General features: G+C 37.8%; 1 protein-coding gene across 4 annotated transcripts in view; it reads left to right on the top strand.

Annotated features, from left to right (window-relative positions):
- Positions 1–25,052, top strand: part of EPB41L3 (erythrocyte membrane protein band 4.1 like 3) — a 151,858-nt gene that overhangs the window by 100,919 nt on the left and 25,887 nt on the right. For 3 of the 4 annotated variants that reach the window (XM_023228484.1, XM_023228485.1, XM_023228482.1), the window contains exons 5-12: positions 332–374; positions 5,793–5,868; positions 10,077–10,295; positions 10,651–10,738; positions 15,741–15,893; positions 19,499–19,596; positions 20,304–20,479; positions 23,958–24,178. In XM_023228484.1, coding sequence (XP_023084252.1) covers positions 332–374; positions 5,793–5,868; positions 10,077–10,295; positions 10,651–10,738; positions 15,741–15,893; positions 19,499–19,596; positions 20,304–20,479; positions 23,958–24,178 — 1,074 coding nt within the window. The remainder of the gene's footprint in view (positions 1–331; positions 375–5,792; positions 5,869–10,076; positions 10,296–10,650; positions 10,739–15,740; positions 15,894–19,498; positions 19,597–20,303; positions 20,480–23,957; positions 24,179–25,052) is intronic. The other variant, XM_023228483.1, reaches the window with a different exon arrangement.

Below are 25,052 nucleotides of genomic sequence, written 5' to 3'. Positions count from 1 at the left end.
ATTTATCCTAGTAACTTGTTTGAACATAGAATCTTTTGCCTTTTTCCCTCTGTTTCTGTGCTAGCTTGAATCCCTGAAGGCAATGGTTATAAAAGAAAAAGACTTTTGTCGGGCCCAAACTGCATACATGTGCCTTTTCTCATTAGACCAGTGCCTGGGCCTTTGGAGGGCTTGGCAGAGGGGCACCAGATGTGGGGCAAGGACCACAGTGAGGGAAGCCTTCCAACGACCACTGACTTCTCACTGCATTTCGGGAGATTCTGTACCTAATCAACATTAAGTCATTTTTATTCTCCGCTGATTCAAATTCAAAATGTCCTTTCCTTTTCAGAATTGGTTGGACCCTGCTAAGGAAATAAAAAAACAGGTTCGAAGTAAGTTCTTTTGGATTACTTTTTGTGGAAATGTGAAGGTTTTCAGAGAGCAAGTTGTCTGAATTTGTAGCCCATACCTAAGTGGCTAGCATGAATACCAACTTTTCTTGTGTCAAATTTGATCTGGCAATTCCGATAGTATTCATTTTGTAGTTGTCACAACTTGGGAGTCAAAGGGACCGCGATGCTTGGCCTGTTTCTCTGCCTGTGAATAGATGTCAAGTATATGATTTAATCAACTGATGTTAGAATTGGCAATTAACCATTTAAAAGTTCCAAACTGCATTATTAATGTTCCAACAGGCACAAAATATGAAAGGCCAGATAAAAGTCGTAGTCATTTCATAGCTTTGAAAGGGAATAACAAGTCAAACTGAAGGTTACTGTCTGGTGACAGCCTCTTTTCCTAGTCCCCTGAAGGCAATTTGAAAAATATTTATTTTAATGGACCAAACAATTGCATGAGCAAGTGACAAATTTAAAATACAAGTAGCTAATAAGTATTAAACAAGTTGCTAAATTTTACTAATGATTAAATGCAAATTAAAATGACACATCATTTTTCACCTATTCAGATGACCAAAGAATTAGGATTTAATAATAAACTATAGCACTTATTTACTCAAGAATAAGTTGGTTCAATCATTTCAGAGGGCAGTTTGTCAGTATTTATTAAAATTTAAGCTGTACTTACTCCTTGACCCTTAATTTCACTTGTGGAAATTTATTCAGCATATGTATTAACGAGGAAAATGTGTATGTGTATAGCAAATGAAGGTTCAGTATCTTACTATTTACGGTAGGAGAAAACTAAAAGCACCTTAATTATCCTCGTATAAAGAAATTATTAAGTCAGTCATGGAATAGCCATATAAATACGTATTAGTTCTCCTTAGTGAAAATCAGTTTGCAGAATATTTTCTATAGCACAATCACATTTGTTTTTAAAAAATTATATCTGTATAGATGTATGGAAAACTTTTGAAAGGCAGGAAGATGTTATTGGTAATTACTCCAGAAGCATATCATCCAATGTAGGGGTTGAGGAGGAGGAGTTTTTAAAATTTTTTACCCTTTGCTATAGCTCTTACTTTTGATGCAAACATGGATACTAACTTAAAATAACTACATTTTTATTCATATTTTTGTCAGCAAAGTCTGAATTCTTCCAAACAACTAATTCTAGTTAAAGAATACATTTAAGAGCAGTTTATTAATAAGAACATCATTCCCATTTCAATAAGTAAAAGTTTTCAACAGTTTACTATTAAAAGAGCAAGCAAATACTTCTTAGTGCCTTTGAAAGTCCTGAGCTATCAAAATAATACCCCAAGTACTAATAAAACATAATTAGTAGTGAGCAGTTTGGAAATGGTTCAATACTAGATAATATCCCAGAAAGACAAAAGTATAACCATACTTCCAGATGTAAGAAAGTCGACTGATTATGTATACAATTAAGACATATTTACCGTCTGTTTGAGGGAAATGTGATATATCCACTAAGCAGAAACTTGGTAACAAATTAGGTTAATAGAAACAGTTAATTGAGATGGAAACCAGAGATAGCTGTAGTTGTGATAAATAGATGAAAACACTACTTATTTTTTGTTCTGAGGAATCCTAAGAAAAAAATTACGATAAATATTTTTCTAAGGAGTATTAAAGAGTTATTAAAGTAGACATGCTGAATATATATCATAACATTTTGTGTGCATGAAGTTCTCTTATTCATCTAATTAATGGAAAACTGAGCTGATTAATAATTGCAAAGCACTTTGAAAATATATAAAATGTTCAAGGATAAGTCATAATATCATGACAGGAGAAAGGCTGTATAAACTAATTTTCTTTTTTATTATTAATAGGATTCATTTTTTCTTTAACTTCCCATTTATACTGTCTTCTACTATCCTTTCAAAGAGAAGAAAGCCAAAGGGACAAGATAATCAAAACAAGAGTTTTAACGGATTTTTTTACCATGCAGATTAGGCAGTGTATATGACTTTGCCATAAAGAAAACTGACAGTCTTGCAGATAAAAGAGACAAGGAAAATTGGAATTTCTTTAAAAATGGAATTCCATATTTTTACCTGTATTCTTTGTTGTTTCCCATCCACTAAAATGCCCTCTTGCCACAAAATTTTACATTCAACGAAGGCAGAGAAGTATTACCTTAGCTAATGTAATTATTGTACCATCATCTCTACTTCTAAAATATAAATGATAAAAGGATGTTTCCATGCTTTTTATGCTGTGGGCTTACAGTATTCCTTTAGAATGAGATCTCTAAGAAAATGGAAACGAAGCTAACAAATATCTTAAGTCCAAATTTATGATAAATAGAAAATTCTAAAACTTCATGCCTATAATCCCAGTTCTTTGGGAGGCCAAGACGGGAGGATCACTTGAAGCCAGAAGTTCAAGACAAGCCTGGGCAACATAGTGAGACCCGGTCTCTATTTTTTAAAAAAATTGTTTTAATTAGCTGAGCGCAGAGACACATGCCTGTAATTAGTTAGTCCTGGCTGCTGGGGAGGCTGAGGGGGTTGGATTACTTGAGCCCAGGAGTTCAAGGCTGCAGTGGGCTGTGATTGTGCCCCTGCACTCCAGTCTGGGTGTCAGAGTGAGACCCTGCTTCTAAGAAACAGAAAATTTTGAAACTGAAGAGTTCTTATGAAAAAAAATTCTTATTCCAGTCATCTTTTATGCATGCTGGATCTTAAAATGTCTAAATAGACTATATTTTGTGATATTTAAGTATGTTTATGATACAGTAATTTTATAACATAGAGCATATATCATACTTTTATGATAAAAATACAGTATGTTAGAAATTTTAAGATTTGTCTGACATAAAAGACTAACATTAGAAATTTTTCTTAAGAATGAACTATCATCAGTGTTACAATTTTCTATTTATCATAAATTTGTAACTTAAAATTCCACATCAGCATTATAGAAATATTCATTTTAATGTGTTCAGGCTGTTTCATTTCCTCTTTCTAACTAGGGCCCTCATTTGAGCAGATATAGAGTTGCAAACTTATTTATTGCATAAGCACTTCCTTCTCAGTGGATTTGTTTCTGTCACATTCTTTATGGGGATATGTATTTGAGCTTTAATCTGCCTCTCTCATTAATTTCCAGTTTTATGCCCCATTTAACTGGACTTTTTTTTTTCTTGATTGAGGTGTAGATTGTATTATAGTTTCTGTACACTTTCCCATTGTTTCAAAATACTGTCCTGAAAGATGTATTTTTTGTGTGTTATAACCTTGGGAAAGTGGATTCCTTAGTAGTAGCAGTGATTTTCAAAATGTGTTTCCAACGACCATTTTTATTATTAGAACCATAAGGGACCTTACTAAAGTCATAAATTCCTAGGCCGTATTCCAAATCTCTGGAATAAAAGTTCCTGGGATGGAGCCTGGGAATTGGCATTTTTAACGGGTACCTCAGGTATTTCTTTGGCTCACTATAGGTTGAAACTTGCTTTCCTAAAATGAGGATTTTGGCACTAAATGTCTTTTCTATATATTTTGTTACTTATTAGTATCTAACTTGGATATTTATTCTAAGATTGTGTAATTACATTGCTAAACTAATCATTGGATTCAGGGCCTGCATTGAAGTGAATAAAAATTATAAAAGAGCAATAAATGCATTTCCCGTAACTAATCCATTAGTTTTAATTCTACTTGCTTGGGGGAAAGCCAGCTCTCACTATGAACCTTACCACTGGCAAGCATTGAAGGGATCTATTTTAATGGGAAGTGAGTAGGAATCAATAAGAAAATACAACCAGATCAGACTATTTTTGGAAAAACAAAAGGACTTTTTTGAGAACAGTGGGAAAAACAATCACTAAAATGTTTTCGACTGATAGATGTATTTGAATGGTTTAAAAATGATACTAGGTTCCCGGTAATGCCTGGTCGTATGCTAAATCCTTTAGAGGGCACCTCTATAGGGCATCAGGTAGAGTTCCTGCCATGTAGAGTCCTAAATGTGATGTCAATGATAGAGTTAAGAATTAACTGTAAGTAATACATGGATCTATGCCATTTATGACAGAATGTAAGAAACTGATGAAGCTAAATATTGCCTCAGATGAAAGAGAACAATGCAGAGAAAGGATCTAGGAAATACAGTACTCTACCTTCTTTTGAATGTTTGGGAAGGGCTCATGGAGCAATCAAGTTCCCAGAAGTCATTTAATGGAGAGACAGGGAGATTTGGAAGTCTTAGGAGAGTATTGGAAGCATAAGGGGTGGAATGTGAAGTCACAGAATCCTAAGAGTAAGGGCAAGTCAGTGGCCACTGGGTGAGGCATGGATGAAAGACTTCCAGGGTGGAAGCCTGGGGTATTGGGAGGAGTTTTTCAGTAAACCATTCAAAATACAAGCAGGACCTAGGCTATGGCACTTTTAGTGTACTTCTTGCGTAGAGGAAACAAATATAAACAACACCACAGAGAAGGGATACCCAGACTTTGGTAAGTTACTGCATTTACAGGCCAGAAGAACAGAGTGACTACAAGTTAAAGTAATGATCCCATAGTAAATGTAGAAAAAAAGAAAAGGGTATTTTCCATGTTTATATTGATAAACCATATACAATTAGAGATAGTATTAATGAGATGTGGAGCTTAGTTAAGGCTTCATAATGTTTCAAGGATATGTGTTGGCAATACAGAGAGTAGACGCTTGTGAGCTGACTCCTGGTTGACCCTTTTCAGTGCTGGAGAGGCCTTGCATAGAGGCCACAGGATAAAGATCACAAAGCATAAAGAGGATCCGGCTAAGTGTCAGGCTAGGCTATGGAGGTGCAGGTGCAAAATTTGGCAATGTGCAGAAAATTCATTCAAGTACCTATTTCATCAAAAATTTCCCTGAGCAAGAAAACAATTTTCAACAGCCCACAGAGCAGCCCACTTACTAGAACACTGTTCACTGCAACAAACCTTTCCCGTAAAACAAACGTATCTGTAATAACAAAGAAGAAAGGACAAAGAAAATGGGAATTATGTTTGTAATGTTGGTCTGTGAGCTATCCAGACATTTGCAGCAATAAATCCAGCCACTCCCAGACTTATCTGATTGAAGATTATTCGTATCATTCATGTTTTTTTCTTCTTCCAAGTGCTTACCTTTGATTCTGAAAAAGGTAGGAAGTTTGATCAGTTTCCTTACTAGTTAAAAGTACCAATAAAGGATTTGATTGGGGAGAAGTTTAGAAATTAGATGAGATTTCAGACTTATCTGTAGATTTCATGTCACCGAGGTTTCCCAGTTTTCCATTAATGGTCAAAAGTTGCCTGGGTGTTAATGCTTGGAGTTAAGGCAGTTCTGGCCATCAATTAGAGTCATAAGATTTTCTTGAGGTTTTACTCTTAATTTTTTTCCATCGTTGCAGGTGGTGCTTGGCACTTTTCATTTAATGTGAAATTTTACCCGCCAGACCCTGCCCAGCTATCTGAAGATATCACCAGGTATTTGAAAGGCTATGCAAAAGACAAATGTCTTGGGAGAGTTGTGCTTCTCTTCAGTGCTCCGGAAAGGAGTGTGCTTACATCTGGTAGCCTTACAATTGTCCACGCTCAAATGGCAAACAAAAGGCAAATGAACAAGAGCAAACATCTGATGAGAAGATTTGCCAGATCCTATCTTTTCACAGTTGAATCTTTGGTGCCAGGATGATATTCCCTGTGCTTGACCCTGGTGGGAAAACATGCAGAATTGAGATACTGTCATCCACCCACCATAGTCAAATTGGATGGGATTCAGCCTTATATGATATAGCAGCTCTTAGTTTTTCTGCTTTAATACTTAGAGTAAAAATGTCCTTGGATACTTGTACTTTTTACATAACCAGCACATACACACACACATAAATTTAAGTGTTTACTTTCTATGTCCTGTGTATACAAGGAGAATGATTAATTTGTTTTCTAGAAAGAAGATATTAAGAAATCAAAACATAAAAACATTTCAGTTTGGTAACAGCTTTGAGTGTGAAAGGGGATCTCATTATAAAGCTGTACTGGATGTCTTAGTCTGGGCTGCTATAACAAAATACTATAAAGTGGGTGGTTGATAAACAATAGAAACTTATTTCTCACCGTTCCGGAAACTGAAAGTTTGAGATCAGGGTGCCCGCAGGTCAGGTCCTGGTGAGGATCTGCTTCTGGGTTGCAGGATGCTGACTTCTTACTATGTCCTCCTGTGTTGAAAGGGTGAGAGGGTCTCTCTCCAGTCTTTTTTATAAAGGCACTAATCCCATTCATGAGGGCTCCACCCTAATCGCTTCCCAGAGACCCCCACCTTATGATCCCATCACCTTGAGGGTAGATTCGAACATATGGATTTGGAGGGGAGGGGACACGGACACTCAGTTCATTGTTCCTCATGTGCTCTGACCTTCTAGGCTTCTCTGCATTCACCTTAGAACCCCTACTCTCTTGCTCAGCTCAGTAGTAAGTTTATGACCAGTCAAAGCAATTTTGTGCAGTGTGTGCAGAATTTTCTGTGTAAGCTTTGCATTCTTTTTGGAGGGCTTTACAGAAAAGGGAAATTACTCAAAACAACTTCAATCACTTGCTACAGTTAAAAATAATTTCACCAGACATATTAAGAGAAGGGTAAAAATTAGTTCCAGAGGATTTCTTATATTTGCAATAAATCAGAGAAAATTTATAGTTTCTTACTTAAAGATACTTTTTAGTTGCTGTTGAAGAACTGTTTTATTTTGGCTAATTTGTGGTTATAGAGCCCATATATACCTGGATTTGAAAATGTGCGCATGGTGGGCCGGGTGTGGTGGCTCGTGCCTGTAATCCCAGCACCATCCTGGCTAACACGGTGAAACCCCGTCTCCACTAAAAATACAAAACATTAGCCGGGCATGGTGACGGGTGCCTGAATTCTCAGCTACTCGGGAGGCTGAGGCAGGAGAATGGCGTGAACCCAGGAGGCGGAGCTTGCAGTGAGCCGAGATCGCGCCACTGCACTCCAGCCTGGGTGACAGAGCGAGACTCCCATCTCCAAAAAAAAAAAAAAAAAAACAGAGAGAGAAAATAGTGCATGGTTTCTTTCTGTTGACTCATATAATACTTGTAGAGCCTGTTAAATGTTTAAGGATTTTTCTGTCATAATTAACATGGATTTATGTCACCAGCCTAAAATCATATTTAGAGGGGACCTTAAGACTTTATCATAGTCCCCTGCTTCCATAGATGAATAGTTCATTTCTTATACACAGGGTACCAGGTGTGCTTTGTTCTGTCCATATGTGAGGCTGTGCTTGGGGTTATTAGAACTCATCAACGTTAACACTCACCTTGAGGTCTTTGGCAGTTAGTAATTTATCTGTAAGTCTTAAAAGCAAAAAACAGAGAAGACAAATCAACTTATTTTTATGTAGGGCATATTTTTATGATATGGCAAAATTATATGAAAAATGTTAATTTCTCCAGTTTAAAACTATTTATGGTGACAAGATTCTCGAATTTTAAGGTAGGAAATCTTTATATCTTAGATAGATTTTAAGAAGCTGTCTAAATTTTAAAAATGAGAACTGAAAACAGGAGGAATTGTGTTATTATAAAGAGACTACCTCATTAAGAATGCAGGAAATTGAGAGTGAAGTTTATAACAGCATAGCTGTTGAGTTACCTGCAATCTGTTTTGTTCATATAGTAAGACCAGTCACCTTAATATCAAAATACTTCCATAAGGCTAATTGGGGCCTAATAATCACACAGTCATATCACTTAACAATGGGGTACACATGCTGAGAAAGGCATCTTTAGATGATTTTGTTGTTGTGTCAACATCCTAGACACAAAGCTTGCACAAAGCTAACTGGTAGAGCCTACTATTCATCTGGGCTCTATGATAAAGCCCGTTGCTCCTAGTCTAGAAACCTGTACAGCATGTGACTGTACTGAATACTGTGGGAAATGATAACACAATGGTAAGTGTTTGTATATCTAAACATAGAAAACATACAAGAAAAATACAATATAAAAGATTTTTTTTAATGGTACACCTGTATAGGCCACTTACCATGAATGGAGCGTGCAGGACTGGAAGTTGCTCTGAGTGAGTGTGTGAGTAAGTGATGAGTGAATGGGAAGGCCCAGGACATTACCGTACACTACTGTGGGCTTTATAAGCACTGTATACTTAGGCCACGTTAAATTCAGTTTTAAAAATTTCTTTCTTCAATAATAAATTAACCTTAGCTTACTGTATTTTTTTTACTTTTTAAACTTTTTAATTGACTTTTGTAGTAATACTTAGCTTCAAACACACATTGTACAGCTACACAAAAATATTTTCTTCATATCCTTATTCTGTGAGTTTTTTTCTATTTTTAAAATTTATAATTTGTTTTTACTTTTAAAACTCTTTTGTTAAAAACTTAAGACATAAACACATATATTATTAGCCTAGGCCTACACAGGGTCAAGATCATCAGTATCACTGTCTCCACCTACACATCCTGTCCCACTGGAAGGTCTTCAGGGACAATAACACACATGAAGCTGTCATCTCCTAGGATAACAATGCCTTCTTCTGATACGTCCTGAAGCACCTGCCAGAGGCTGTTTTACAGTTAACTTTGTATTTTTACAGGTAGAAAGGGTACACTGTAAAATAATGATAAAAAGTATAGCATAGTGAATACATAAACTAGTAACGTAGTCACTTGTTATCCTTATCAAGTATTAAGTTCTGAACGTGATTGTATGTGCTAGTCTTTTATATGAGTACGTTTGTTTACACCAGCACCACCACAAATGCGTGAGTAATGTGTTATGCTATGACGTTAAGATAGCTATGACATCACTAAGCAATAGGAATTCTTTAGCTCCATTGTAGTCTCATAGGATCCCCATCATATATGTGATCCATCATGGACTGCAGCATCATTTTGTGGCACATAACTGTATTTAAGAGCATTTTTACATTATAATTCCCCCACCCAAGGATTTCAGAAAATGTGTTGGGGACTGTTCATTTGACTTTAAAAGTTATTTTATGTTATGTTATGTTATGTTATGTTATGTTATGTTATGTTATTTTTTTGAGATGGAGTCTCACTCTGTCGCCCGGGCTGGAGTGCAGTGGCCGGATCTCAGCTCACTGCAAGCTCCGCCTCCCAGGTTCACACCATTTTCCTGCCTCAGCCTCCCGAGTAGCTGGGACTACAGGCGCCGGCCACGTTGCCCGGCTAGTTTTTTGTATTTTTTTTTAGTAGAGACGAGGTTTCACCATGTTAGCCAGGATGGTCTCGATCTCCTGACCTTGTGATCCCCCCGTCTCGGCCTCCCAAAGTGTTGGGATTACAGGCTTGAGCCACCGCGCCCGACCTCTAAAAGTTATTTTAAAAGATGTTAGAAGAATATGTCTTTAAGTTTCTTTTAGACTGTGCTTTATTAATAAAACCCTATTATGTATGTTGACTTGCTTCTAAATGCCTTTAAATACTGTCTTTTGTAACCAAGTATTTTTCCTTTCTATCTAGAAGAAATGCGTATGAAATAAATATCAAAATATATAGATGCTAGAAAATTTATCCTAGAGAGGTTGTTCTACAGGGAGAAATTATTTACCCACAATTTTTACCAAGTGACCTCCTTTTCCTGTATCCTCATGCTGGCCTTCGTTGTCTTGTGCTTTTGGTTCCCGGAAGGTACTACCTCTGCTTGCAGTTGCGAGACGACATCGTGTCCGGAAGGCTGCCCTGCTCCTTCGTTACTCTGGCCTTGCTGGGCTCCTACACTGTCCAGTCAGAGCTCGGAGACTATGACCCGGATGAATGTGGGAGCGATTACATTAGTGAGTTCCGCTTTGCACCAAACCACACTAAAGAACTGGAAGACAAAGTGATCGAGCTGCACAAGAGCCACAGGTTAGAGGCAGAAGCCCTGAGCGCGTTCATTTAAGTCGTGCCTTGATGGGAGAGTGTTCCGCATACAACCCGCCTCTTCCCAGTACTGATTTCCGTCCACTAATGGCGAGAGTTGAGCATAGTGTGGGTCCATGCACGGTGAAATTCTGAGATGGGTAAGCTCTCACTCAGAGCATCCAGGTGTTCATTTGTAGTGCTTTCTTGCAAAGCCCTTTTTCTTCTTATTCTTTTCTCATGTGTCTGCTGGTGCCTCCATAGGACTTCTTCTTATGAGTAGTATGGAGCTAAGTGGGAAGTATTGCAGCCTACCAGGGAAGGGAAAAGCATCATTGTAACGTACTTTTCTTCTCATCAGAGGAATGACGCCGGCAGAAGCAGAGATGCATTTCTTGGAAAATGCCAAAAAATTGTCCATGTATGGGGTAGATTTACATCATGCTAAGGTATGCATTTTTTTAAACCCCAAACGTTCTATATATTGTTATTTAACTCGATGTTGTTGTCACTGTAAACTGGTGACTTTTACTTCAGTTAATGTAAATGAAACCTTTGAGAATTCAAATCTCTGTCTTTTAAGCCTTACTCCACGGTACAACAAATGTAGCTTTCTGATATTTACTGAGGGGTTCGCTCTTTGTGTCTCAAACTTGTATTACTCCTGGGCACAGCCTTCTGAAAGCCCGTGATAGGCAAAGCCTCTGATGGCCTTTTGATGCAGTTAGAAACCTACCTTGACCCTTAACAAGCTCTTAGTTCACCCTGCCTCTCCTCACAGTCTTATTTCCCACTCTGTGCTGTCACATGACCTTTGCTCCCATCAGAGTCTGTTTCTACGCTTTCCCTGACTATGTCCATCCCTCGACTGTCCTCCTCTTTCCTGTCTGTCTGTCCAAACTTAGCCAATTGTCCGAGACTCAAGCGTCACACTTGTTAAGTGCCAGACACTGTCTGTGGCCCTACCTGGATACATACCAGGCAGTCAGTAAATTCATACTGAATTTAAGAAGTCTACCTCCAAAGTTTAGGTACTCTGACAAATAATCAGAACTCTGAAATAAGACTGTTGTTTTAAAGTTCACCTAGGCTAAGGTTTGCTTCGTTGACTGGTGATCGATGAAATGTTAAAGGTGTATCTTGGGAACGGAGTCTGGGGAAGAAAGAATTTGGGTTGAGACTGTAGGAGGGTTGCAATCGTGAGGATACACAAAGTAGCTTTGACTCTGTGTCATGCTTTTTCTGGAATCTCTGTACTTTTCAGTAGTGGTAGAATGAACATAAGACTGCTAGTCTTTTTAAACAGCCCAGAATAAAAGTCCTGTGGAAATACAAGAAAGTTTTTATGAAAACTTTTATTAGCAAAACATATAAAATTTGTTAGGATCCTAGGTTTGAATTCAGATGCATTAGCAGGGTTAAAAGGTCATTGTTAAAGGTCAGAGGTTGTTTCTTCTGATTGGGTCCAACAGGATGACATTGTTCCTGTTTAGGGATGTGTGTTTGACTTTGATGGACAGGGTTAGTCACCAATTTCATGGTCTGAGACTCACACAGAACGTGCAGTTACAGGTTTCCAGGCCAACAAGTGTCTTACACAGTCGGGTTTAGGGCCTGCAAATGAAGAGAATTCCAGCTGCCTCTGTTCAAGCAAACACCTCAGCACCCCTGCGGACCCACTGCAGGGAGCTCTGTGGTCTAGGTTCTGTCCATACTGGAAGTTGGGCTGCACTTTGGTTAGCGTTTGGAGAGCAAACTAATCCACAGGGATTTGGGGAGGAGAATGGGGGCCCTGGAATCTATGCAGGTTTGATTGGTTTTGCTGTGGATCACTCTGCATGTCACGTAGAATGAGCTCTCCAAGGCCTGAGCGCTAGCAAAATCTCTGTGACTTGGCGGAGGCTCACACTAGGGATGTGCTATTATGTTGAATGCCAAGCTCTTTGACATTTGCGTATAATTACAACAGCAGGTGTAGCTCTGTTTACTTGGCAGTTCATTATTACACTTTTTCACTTATTTTGCACTCAGATAACAAAGATGTTTTCTATTGTATATTAGGTACAAGGTAGAGTGAGAATTTCAAAATGAAAATAAGAACAATTTCTCTTAGTGTTTCCCCCAAGAGGCTAAAAGATAAGGAAACAAGAAGGAAATGAAGGGAGCCTGAGAATTTGAGTGAATCTGAAGCTATTTTTGAGTTACATGACACACTTTGATTCTCTTACTGCCCAGAAATAAATAAATGAATAAATAAAAGATTAGGGTGTACGTTTCAGGAAGTGCACCTCGGGATGTATCAGTGTTTCTATCAGTAAATATAAAATCACTTAACATTGCTATAGCTACAGAATTAAAATAGATGGCTGCCTTTTCATTTAATAATGTGATTTGAAATTATGCCAGTTAAAAAGAAAGAGAATTAAGGAAGTACAAATGTAGCATTATAGGAATTTTTCTGAATATTAAGTATAACAGATAATTCAGTTATAGATTCAATTTTCCCATGCCACCACACTCCATCATTTGAAGAAGGAAATTTACTGAAACAAATTGGAGCTAATTTCTGGTTATGAGCGAGAAATTGCTTTTGTTGATGGTATGAAAGACCCTGAGCTTTACAATCCATTTAAAACTTCTGAGCTGGAATCCTGTATGAAGAATAAATATGCATATTACACAAAGGTCCTATGTTTTGGAAAACCTATTCTAAATGTTTTGTTTTTTCTTTGTACATCTGTCTCTGCTTGTTTGTCATTTAATGTGCATCTTGATGGGCTTTGTCAGAGTCATTTATTTTATGTAAGATTCTGAAATGTAGATATAAGTCCATATAGGATATCCCACAGAGCAGGAGGTGCTGAAGGATGGCACAGTTCGAACACTGACGTTGAATTAAAGAAATTGTATGCCCCTTTATTTTCGTGATGACTGAGACTATTTGGGTCCACCGCAGTGCTCCTTGCTAGAGGGAGTGCACATGTATTTATTAATAGTGAAATGCGCGTGTCCTCAACAAATACTGTTGTCATGACTTTTAAAACCAAAGATTTCTCAGGCCCAGCAAGGTAGCTCACACCTGTAATCCTAGCACTCTGAGACGGGCGGATTGCTTGAGGTGAGGAGTTCGAGACCCGATTGAATAAATGTAGCACAACCCCATCTCTACAAAAACAGAAAAATGAGTCGAGTGCGGTGGCACCTGCCTGTGGTTCCAGCTATTCAGGAGGCTGAGGGACGAGGATTGCTTGAGCCCCTAGAGGTGGAGGGTGCAGTAAGCCAAGATGGCACCACTACACTCCATCCTGGGCAACAGAGGGAGACTCTCTCAAAAAAAAAAAAAGAAAAAAAAAAAGATTTCTCAAACTAACCTCAATACTGTGGCCTGTGGCAGAAAATTTGAGATGAAAAGTATCGTTTTTCTTGCCATGCAATTAATAAAATCGAGACTTGCATCCAATTAAAAACTGCACTCGTTTCTGTCATTTTCATTTTTCATTCACTTTTCTTTCAACAAACACGTAAAGGGGCTTTGTGCATGCAAGGTAGGCAGTGCGCTGGCCATGAGATTACAAAGATAAACAGAGCTCCTGCTCTGAACCAGCTTTTCTCTCCAGGATAAGGAAGACAAGTGATAGTTTATTTCAGTACCATTTGCTAAGGGTGTACTAGAGATAACAGATTGATTTTGGGACACAGAGAGGTGTTTTTTGGAGGAGACAGGAAGAGGAGGCATCAGAGCCTTCTTCATCTTCCTCAAGAAGGGAGCTACTGTTTTCTTAAAATTCAAAGAAGTAACAGGTGATTAGGTTTTTATTAAAAGTTTTATTGTTACCTAATAATGGAAAAGGTTTCAAATGTCCTTTCCCTTGGTATGTTGAAGGTACACTTCCTAAAGTCCTGTTCTATAGTTACTAAAAAGAAAGTGAGTCAAAGAGAAGTGATTCTGGCAGTCCTTCCTCATTCCTGCACTCTGCCAGTGGAGTAAGGTGATCACCTCTGAGTGGTGGTGCAGACAGATTGACTGGTTCTAAAGTATCAGTCATACCAGCTGCGTGTCAGCATCAGGTTATAGCTCTTTAAATCACTCTTTCAAATTAAAGTCCTAGATAAATGGTGGGCAGCTTCCAGTCTTTGAGTTCTCCTCAAATTTTATTATATTGTAATATCCTGCCATCAAATATTTCCACTCCTGCAGAGTAATTCAATATGTCATGGAGTGATTCGTTTCCAAAGTAAAATATTTCATTTTAAGCCAATTATGCTTTGTTGGCAAACTTACATTTCCCAGAGATGGACCAGTATATGTATTTCTGATTCTGGAAATTTCCATCTTCTGCCTTGCATTGACAGCAGATCTGGGCATAGCTTCCGATGGGTGGTCAGCTCATGACCCTTTCTGTCCCCTGATTCCAAGAATCAGTGGGACCAGGGATGGACTCTGACCTCACATATAATCCTGCCTGCATCCTATCTTCTTCCTTCATTCATGGCCACCACAGATGTTCATTTTACCCTGACTTAAATGGAATACAACATGGGGAAAGACTGTATGTGGTGCATCTCCTAAGCTTGACACAGCATCTCTGATGACTGCTGGACATCACACATCTCTAGGAAATTACCTAAACATGAAATGTGCAAGTAGCAAAAGGAAGTTGCAGTTCTAGTATGATCTCACATTTGTTTCTTAAAAAAACTATACACATGTTTTAAAAACATTTATATTTATATATGTGAGTCATATTGGTAAGTGTGATTACCACTGGGCAGTGTGTTTGTGTGGAGGGAATGGTGGTTGTTGGGGAAAATACATTCTTATATTTTTTCATTCATTCATACTTAAAAAAAAAAAAACCTATTTCATATTTAAATTTTACTCTGACAATAATGGTATATAAAAAATATTTGGGCTCTTTTTAAAGGAACAGCAACCAAAACCCTCATAGGAAAAGTCAGGGTCCATCTTTTTGGCATATTTGTTGGTTAAGAGTGCCGCCTCTGGAACCAGGCTGTGTTCAGCTGGGACTCTGTACCTATTTTCTCATCTGTAAAATGGGAATAATAATAGCAACTATCTCAATCACAGTGAAGATTAAAAGAGTGAATATATGTAAAGCAGAGCAGTGCCTGGCAATTGACAAGTGAGAACTATGGCTACTATTACGACTGTTATTAACATACCTTCATGGGCTGGGCCTTCTTGGTGTGCAGTATTTACAGGTCTGAGACACCTGGGAGAGCAGATTTTACTCTAACAAACCTCTCCATAGTGACAAACATCTTCATCAAAAGGCTAGTGTTTAATAGTAATGTTTTAAAAATGGCCGCATCATTTTGCATATGTAAACCAGCCATTTATATTTCTGTTGTGGATGCTTAAATATTATACCTAGCGGAAAATGGAAATAAGTTAGATACTGATCTGTTGTTTCTTGCTGTTTTTTCCAGGACTCAGAAGGGGTAGAAATTATGTTAGGAGTTTGTGCAAGTGGTCTGTTGATATATCGTGACCGGCTGCGAATAAACAGATTTGCCTGGCCCAAGGTTCTAAAGATTTCATACAAACGGAACAACTTTTACATTAAGATCCGGCCAGGAGAGGTAAGTATATCCACATCTGCATGTGTGTTAGGAGGAAAATCCCTGATAGCAAGCAAACATTTAAATTATCTGCTTATGAGTTCTGAGCATTGTGGGACACAGTGAATTACATCTAAGTGCCTGAGAAAATTTATTGTAGATTTGCCCAATAAACAGTAATAAATAAAATATTCTCTTCTTTTTTATATTGTTCCAATATTTCCTACTGCATACATTAATTGAAGTGTTTTTAAAAACATTTTAATATAAAATCCAGTTTCATGAATAATTTTGTGTATATTTCAAACAGTAATGGATAAATCTCTTCCTCCACATCCTGTTGTTATTTCTCCATGCTCTTTCTATTTGTCCTGCAAATCAGGTTGTACTTTAAAGTGAAAAGCTTAGAGGTCATGTACTTCAAGGTACAAGGAATAGTAGAACAAAGGACAGTGAGTGTGAATTATGTCAGTGTTCTATAGCTCAATATATGCTTGTTTTTTTATAAGTCAGAGAGGCTAATGAGAATTGGTAACTAGTCCTTACTTCTTGGACAACAGCCTCCATGATCAACTTATGTTTATATCTTACTTAGTGGTTTGTACATAATAGTAACACATATCTACTCTTATTTACTTAAGTGATAGTTAATAAATACCTCGAATTTCTAGTTGCTGTGGTTAGTATAATGGAGGCAGTCAAAGCTCAAAGATTCTAGCATACTTATATCTCTGAATGTTTTCTGATATAGAGTTATCTCTTATCTTCAAAATCTATTTCTCCACTGGAGTTTCTTGATGGAAAATGCAGTTTTAAAAATCAGAATATTGGCTGGGCATGGTGGCTCATGCCTGTAATCCCAGCCCTTTGGGAGACCAAGGGTGGGAGAACCACCTGGGCCCAAGGGTTGAAGACTGCAGTGAGCGTGATTGTACCACTGTACCCCAGCCTGGGTGACTAAGTGAAGACCCTGTCTCAAAAACAACAAAAAATTGAAATATAAAGCATGTAATGATGTTTAATATGAGTATAACATCATACCCATCTATGATGACTGAAATAATCTGTAAGGTTTTCATGTAAATACCTAAAATGATAGTGTTTTAAAAATATTTCCTAAAGATTATGTGTTAAACTTATAGCCAATAGATAGTCATTTGACTTCATTGAACATTTGTTAAGTGAGCACCTATTTGTTGTCAGGTATTAGAAATAGAAAGACAAATATGACCTTGTTCCTTGTTAAGGAATTTTCTATTTAGCAGAAAAACGGATTCATATACTTTGATTGGAACAGCATGATGCAAATGAGATGATATTCTGTAGACATGGAGTGAGCGTAGTATTGTAAGAGGCCAGAGGGGAGAGCTGGAGAAATGAATCAGCAGACACTAGTGAGTCATGGGAGGTTTTAAATCAGGATGTGACACAACTAGGTGAATATTTTGGAATGATAGATTCCTTAATGAAATTCAACTACTTAGAAATATGATGTGATAAGACCTAAACTAGGGCAGAGGCTCTGGGAATAGACTGGAGGGAACAAATTCGAGAGAGAGGTTTGAGAGGCAGAAGCAACAGATCTTAGAGACAGGATGTAGGAAGGGATTAAAAGAGGGAAGAGTCCAGGGTAATCAAAGGTTTTCAGTTTGCATGATTGAAGCCAATGGAGATGACATTAGGCAGGAGGGAAAAGGGGCAAATTTTCAGAAAAACTATTGAAATCCCTTTGGAACAGATTTTCAGGGAGTAATTCTTGCGTAAGAAGGAGTTGAACAGAGTTATGAACTATATATTTTATTCAAGGCCTTAGACATGGAATAAATTACCCAAAGAACAAGGCAAGTTAGAGAAAGAAAAGGCCCTAAAACTAGAACTCTGGGTAATACCACTATTTGAGAAAGGGTCAAGGAGATGAAGAAATGACAGCCAGAGAGATAAAAGAAGAAACATAGGCTGATGGATGACCAAGAGATGAGTTTCAGAGGAAAGTGGTTAGTACCATATGTTACAGAAAGGGCACGCAGGATGTGGACTAACAAAAGTGTGTTGAACTTGACAGTCAGGCCCCACGATGACATTTCAGAGTTCAGAAAGGTGTGGGGAGCACCTGCCAGGGCGTGTTGAGGTCAGGAGTGAGTAGCAGAGGCAGCAGGTGGTGGCTTCTGCTTCCTGAAGTTTAGCAGTGAGGCGCAAAATGGGGTTGTGATGCTGGGAGAAACGGGCTCAGAAAAAGCTGTTTTTTCTCTCCTCTTCTCTCTGTTTTTACGATCTTATTTACAGCCTGAGAAGAGTGAGAAGAAATTATTGGGAACACACAGGCTCTGAAGAAGTTGAAAGAAATTGACATAAAACACAGAAATAGATATTAAGAAACTATTAATACCTATTCAGGTAGTCTAGGAGCCTGCATCCTCCTTGCCTACAGAGGTTGGCAGAGACTCTTCCCAGCTTCTTGCAGCAGAGTGCAAGCTGACTCTTCCATATAGCCCCTGGCATTGGCATAATATGTGCATATTAGTTGCAGGATGAATAAATGGATGATGGTTTAGTCACAGCTACACCGTATCTGTCTTGGCTGGGTCGCTTGGACAGCAGTGATTTTTACAAACACCACTGCGCGTGAACATCCAGAGTGAATAAGAAGTTGGGAAAGGCAGTTGCGGTTGAAGCAATTGTGATGTATTTCCCACTTCCCCTAATTATCCTCAGCAAACAAGAAATAGAGGTCAAACATGATTGTGTCTCACATGCCATGCATATGACCCCTCACCTCGGTTCTTTGCCACATAAATTATTTTTGCTATTGATTATAGCAGTAGTACTGGTTGTTTGCTCTTTGGGGAAGCCTTTAATGTTTAAGATGATTGCCCTCTGGTGGTCTAATGTGTACTTTCTTCACAATGTGAAAACCTGTGCATCTGCAGTAATAAAGTATATTATGCAGGAAATGAGATGAGTATTTCACCTCGAAAAATCAAATGGCTGATAAAGCATCATCTGAAATGTACATGCTAAAAGATGTGAAAATATGTTCCCCCAATCTCTGATCTTACGTATGATATAGAGAGACGTTAGCATTTAACACGATAATCCATAGTGGAACACACAAATAAAATCAACAGTCTCTGACACCAAGTTATCAACTACCTAAGAAATATACATATTTCCTGACCAGATATTAGGAGAAAAATGTCATTTCTAAGAATGCTGTAGACTATATCTGTAAACATTTGGTTCATTTCTGGACCTTGCAGTTGAAGTCATTGTGTCATTGAGAAACCATGAAAATAAAATTTAAAAGTGGTATCAGGACAAATTGATTTCTGGAATAAATAAAAAAAACCCTTTTGTGTTTAGTTTTCAGTAGTATCATAAGATACACACTTATTCAGAAGACATTTTACTGTATGCATAATGTGGCTATTTATACCTGCAGCATTTTAAAGACACATTTTCGAAATTAACAAATGAATGTGTATAGCATGAATTATGCATGTAGCAATTGATATAGTAAGTAAATTTTTTAAATTCTGGTGGCATTATGATTTTATAAATTATTTACAGGGCTTCTGTTATTTATAATTTTAAACTTTACTCTTCAATGTATTTTTTTTTTTATTTAGTTTGAACAATTTGAAAGCACCATTGGGTTTAAGCTGCCAAACCATCGAGCTGCCAAGCGTTTATGGAAAGTATGTGTTGAGCATCATACATTTTTCAGGTAGGAAGAGATTATTTTGTTTTTTCCCTAAGGAATAATTATTATCACTGATACTGAAAAAGATTGTCAATAAGAAAAATATGGAATTTTATTCTTTCTATTCCTTCAGGTTCATTGTCACCGTATTTCTTGATAACAAATCCTAAGAGAACTAGGAAAAGACTAAATTTGAAGGATTTTCCCTAATTTGTCATGTACTTACATGTCCCAACCCCCGCTTCTTTAGTATATTTAGTGTCTTTAAATTATTTTTAAGGTGTCCACTTCAAATATCCAATCTATTCCTTACTATTTCAATTCCTTACTATTTCAGTGATTTCTTAACCCCTGAATCCCTTTACCTACTTATGCATCGTATGAGACCCATCAAATTAGGCACCCAACAACAAATTGTCACTCTTCTTAACTAATATCGAACTATTTAGTTGCTGTTTGGTCTTATAGAACCATAGACTGTCCACTTTGCGTGGAGTGTTAAAAGTTCGTCTAGTTTAGTACAACCCTCATTTGCATATCTCCTCTCTGTAACATCCCTAGTTGATATATACTGTGTACATTTTTTAGTGAAATCAGATTTATTTAACTGCAATTTGTGTATTAAACGTTTAGCATGCAACACACATGACCTCTCAGAGTAAAAAGTTTAAAAAGCACTCTCAATATTGGACTTTATTAGTCTTTCTGCTGTTTTTCTTTATTCTCTTTAGACTGTTGTTACCAGAAGCACCTCCCAAGAAATTCTTAACCTTGGGTTCCAAGTTTCGTTATAGTGGCAGGACGCAAGCACAAACGAGAAGAGCCAGTGCATTGATAGATCGCCCAGCACCTTACTTTGAACGCTCCTCCAGCAAACGTTATACCATGTCTCGCAGCTTGGATGGAGGTAGGCATCACTTACCGGCCCTTACCGGTACTTACCGGTAACCAAGTACCTACCCCACAAAGAGTATGAAACTGTCATGAGCTTTCAGTAAGCATAGATATTCCTGGATATTGTACGTTGAAAAGCATTTGTTGCTCATTGACTGAATGGCACATTTTTAAGTCTCCCCCAGAGAAATGAAAGTCCCTTTGTCAGTCTAACATCTACAGGTTTATGTAAAATTACATGAAAGAATGGCATCAGGGAATGAAGAAAATAGCTTTCATAAACTGACACCCCAAATTTGGAGAAAGATGCTCTCATTCTAAATATAGTAGTCACATACTCTGTGATTTGATTCTCTTGCCAACAAGTCTTAAAGGATTGGTAGGTGTCAGACTATTTGTTTTATAAATCTGTAAGTTAAATTTATTTCTGTTTCTAAAAAATCTTCATGAATGAAGTGTGGCCTTTATCAGTTAGTTGATAATAGCTGGTAGAAAGGATGACATGCAAATAACAGAGCAAAGGGCTGTAAGTTAAATTCTCCTAGTTGTGCTAATTACTACCCCAGATGGACCGGGAGAACAGCGCTGTGTAGGGGTTCTGTACTGCCATGTCAGATTAGTCAAATGGAGAGATGATCACTCAAACAACCTTTTTAGGGGATAACACAACAGTGAATTTTTAGTAGGGTTTTGTTTTATCGAACAGTTTCATGATTGCTCTCTGGAGTGATATGGAGGTATGCTTTCTGCTGCAAGGCATGCCTGCTGTAACGGTGCTCTGGAACTGAATCATGTGTGGGTCTCTGTCTTCTAATTTGGAGCACCTGGAGGTTTGTTTTTAATAGAAGAGCTTATCCTGTGCAAATAAAAAGAATTAGGAGTTTCTGGTATGGAGGTATGGTTTAAATAATAAGGAAAAACATAAATAAAAATAAACAAAAGTTACAAGTGCCTGGGACCATCTCCTTCCCTACCTTTTTTGCCACTGTTCCCCTGAGAGTTTCAGCTCTGCCTTCCCCATTTCACCAGCCGGGTGATTGATGGGGAGAGGTGCTCCCCGAATCTCCCAACTAAAAACAACTGTCTTTTTCTGATGGAATAATTTGTGAACAGTTTACAGAAGAAATCAAAATGGCATTATTAGTGTTGTATTTTATATGTTACTAATGAGGTGGGAACCGTACTCATGAGGCATCGGTAAATCCAGATTGAAGTCCAGGCTCTGCTGCCCTCTGTCTCTGTGGTGGTTGACAAATGATTTCAGTTCTCCAGGTCTGTTGTAGTCACCTGTATAATAGGAGTAAGGCCGCCTTTGATGGGGCCATTGTGAAAAGCAAGATATATGTGAAAGCACTCTTGTTACATAGGCAATTATCTCAATCATCATATTGATAATTACTCTTTTTCACATTTAAAAAAAAAATTTCAGTAGCTTTTGGTATACATGCAATCGGTTTTTGGCTACATGGATGAATTGTATAGTAGTGAAGTCTGAGATTTTAGTGCACCTGTCACCTGAGTAGTGCACATTGTACCCAATATGTAGGTTTTTTATCCGTCACCCTCCGCCCACCACTGTCTGCCTTCTGAGTCTCCAATGTCCGTTGCATTACTCCACATGGCTTTGCATACCCAGAGCTTAGCTGCCACTTATACATGAGAACGTATGGTATTTGGTTTTTCATTCCTCAGTTACTTCAGGTAGAATAATGACCTTCAGCTCCATCCAAGTCACTGCAAAATACGTGATTTCATTCATGTTTATGACTAAGTAGTATTCTATGGTGTATATATACCACATTTTATATCGATAATTATTTCTACAGGCTTTTGTGAGCTAGCCTAGGAAGTTAATTACCATTGTGTGTTTTCTAAAGAGTTTCCAGAATACCAAACTTAGAGCCAGCCCTTTTGAATAAAATAGTTATCAGGACTGTTTCTAGCTGAATTAAGATATTGAAATATCCATGTTAACATTGAAGCTTTTCTTTTTGGTTTATCCTGTTGACTCTTCTTTCTCCTTTAGGTTGTCTCTATTACCTGTTTCTATATGTTATTAGTATTTGAGGAACTTGGTAGAATCGCGCTTTTTTTCCGTGAATATCATCCGCTTTGTTCAGTGATGTGCACCCCAGGGAACACATTTGTTGTGAATGTTGTTTTCCTCATGACCGTTAGTGTGATAATGACTGCTGAGAAGACAGAAGACAATTGTGAAATCAATGTACTAATGTCATGCTATCTCTTTCTCCCTGCCCAAAAGTGATGTTAGTATGTGTTGTCTCTCACTGTTTGCAGTCCTGCCAGCTCTAGTACGTTTTCTGCTGCTGTTGAGCTGGGTGGCACAGCTGCATGTTGCAACATAAACTGCTTTTTTGCAAGGTTGCATCTCTCAGAGGGTGGCCTGACTGGTCCATTAGGAAGCTTTGTCTCATATGAGCTTTTTCAATAGTATAAAGAGATATAAAATGTCTTAGTGAAGATATTTTAGTGACATAGTTTAGCTATCAAAAGGATTTCAGAGAGGATTTCATTTCAGAATCCTTTGATTTACATTTTAAAATTCCTTACATTTTAAAATAATAATGTAGATTATATTTTGTCTGTGATTAGTTACTGTGTGTTTGAAAAGTAACATTTGTAAGTTTTAATAAATTTTATATCTGAAACCTAAAATAATGAGTACCAGATTTTAAGATTTAACTCAATTAAGCATCTTTTCACTAAGACGTTTTAGCTGGGATGAAAGGCTATGTCTTATTCTCTTGCATTTGCATGTTTTGTATTTGCATGAATTTCGTTTAGCAACATTCATTGTGTTTTCTCAAAATATTAGAGATGAGTAAATGTATATGCATATTATGGTAGCCTGTTTAAAATTCAGTAGAAATGAAAACATTTCTGTGCTTTAGACAAATAGAATTGCCATCTGTATTTTATAATCTCCACCAAGATGATTAATTTTTGTTATTACCAATGGAGCTTTTATATTGTAAGAGTGACAAACTTTTCAACACTAATAATAATAATAAGAAAACCAGTTCAGTGCTTCTTGGTGAATGGCACTTCCAAAGAGCCAGGTGTATTAGAGCAATTGTGTACTGCAGAGGCTGCCGTTAGGTGTGGAATTGGCCACTACGAGACGGGTGCCAGTGCCAGCCAGTGACTCCGGGTGATAACAGGCCCAGCGGCAGCCTCGCCTCGTGGCCCTCCACTCACGTCCACACTTACACACATCCTCACCAGAGAGCCTGAGGAGAGAGGAAATTCCAAGACATGAGCATTTCAAGAATTTTAAAGCGCTGGTATAGGAAATACAGGAAGCTCGTGCTTACGGGAAGGTCCCTGCAGCACTGATTTGTTTTTTCATGACAAATCTGTTATTTTGTGATGGTATTCTTCTTTTTCAGTAAAGGTATAGTTGGTGGTGTTCATCTATCTTCTGACCTAACTATTTTGGATTTTATTTCTTCAATTGTATTTGCTTTTAGCATCAGTGAATGAAAACCATGAAATATACATGAAGGATTCTGTGTCTGCTGCAGAGGTTGGTACTGGCCAGTACGCCACAACAAAAGGCATCTCTCAGACCAACTTGATCACCACTGTGACTCCGGAGAAGAAGGCCGAGGAGGAGCGGGACGAGGAAGAGGACAAACGGAGGAAGGGGGAAGAAGTCACGCCTGTCTCGGCCATCCGGCACGAGGGAAAGGTATAGCTCCCAGACTGCCTGCTAGAGCTTGCTCCAGCTTTTAAGAATGACTAAATGATGCTGAGGCTGTAAACCAGGAATGTGCTGAGATTTAGGGTAAATCATATGTCAGCACTGCTCACATTCATATGACAATTTTTAGATTATGATTCCTGTTTCAACATTTTTCCTCTGAAAGATTCATTCATAGCTCTTTGAAAATTTGTCTTTTAATGACTTGTGTGCTATGTAAGACTTTCAATAGCTGTCCTGTATGTGTATCTTAAAAATACTTTCGGTGGCTTATTATATTTTTCTGTGTGGGCTCATATTTCAGAACTGTCACTAAAGTTTTCTTTGTTTCTGGCCTCATTCTCCTACCCAAGTACAGCATATTTTTCTAGATACGCAATTATCATATTACCATTCTTCTGACTATAAGTACTTGGAGTGACCACAGCCTGTATGTTTTTACTTACGATCTAATCAGCAGAGTAGTGACTGGCCATGTTTTGAAAAGGGATGTTAAGGCAGAAGGTTGCAGTAGAAGATAAACAGTGAGTTTGGCAGCAGTTTCTTCTTTCAGTGTTTAATTCATTAAACTTTGTAACATCGTTTCACCCCAAATTAAGTATCTTTTTTAATATAATTTTTAAACACTATTTTTTTTTCTGGTGATCAGCACTACAAAGCAACTTTTCAGAAAAATACTTTAAAAGTCAAAAAACACTTCAGGAGGTTTATACCTAATAATAATGGAAAAACAGAGTGCCTCCTGGCCTGTACAGAGCATAGAGTAAGAGGAAGTAGCAGAATGAAAATGCTCGTAATAACCCATGGGTTATCCTAAAATTTGAGTAAATCTGATTCATGAGTGCTCTTTTGTACGTGAGCT

The sequence above is a fragment of the Piliocolobus tephrosceles genome, chromosome 18 (assembly GCF_002776525.5).
Source record: "Piliocolobus tephrosceles isolate RC106 chromosome 18, ASM277652v3, whole genome shotgun sequence".
NCBI classification, from domain to species: domain Eukaryota; kingdom Metazoa; phylum Chordata; class Mammalia; order Primates; family Cercopithecidae; genus Piliocolobus; species Piliocolobus tephrosceles.
This window is presented reverse-complemented; position numbering and strand designations above follow the sequence as displayed.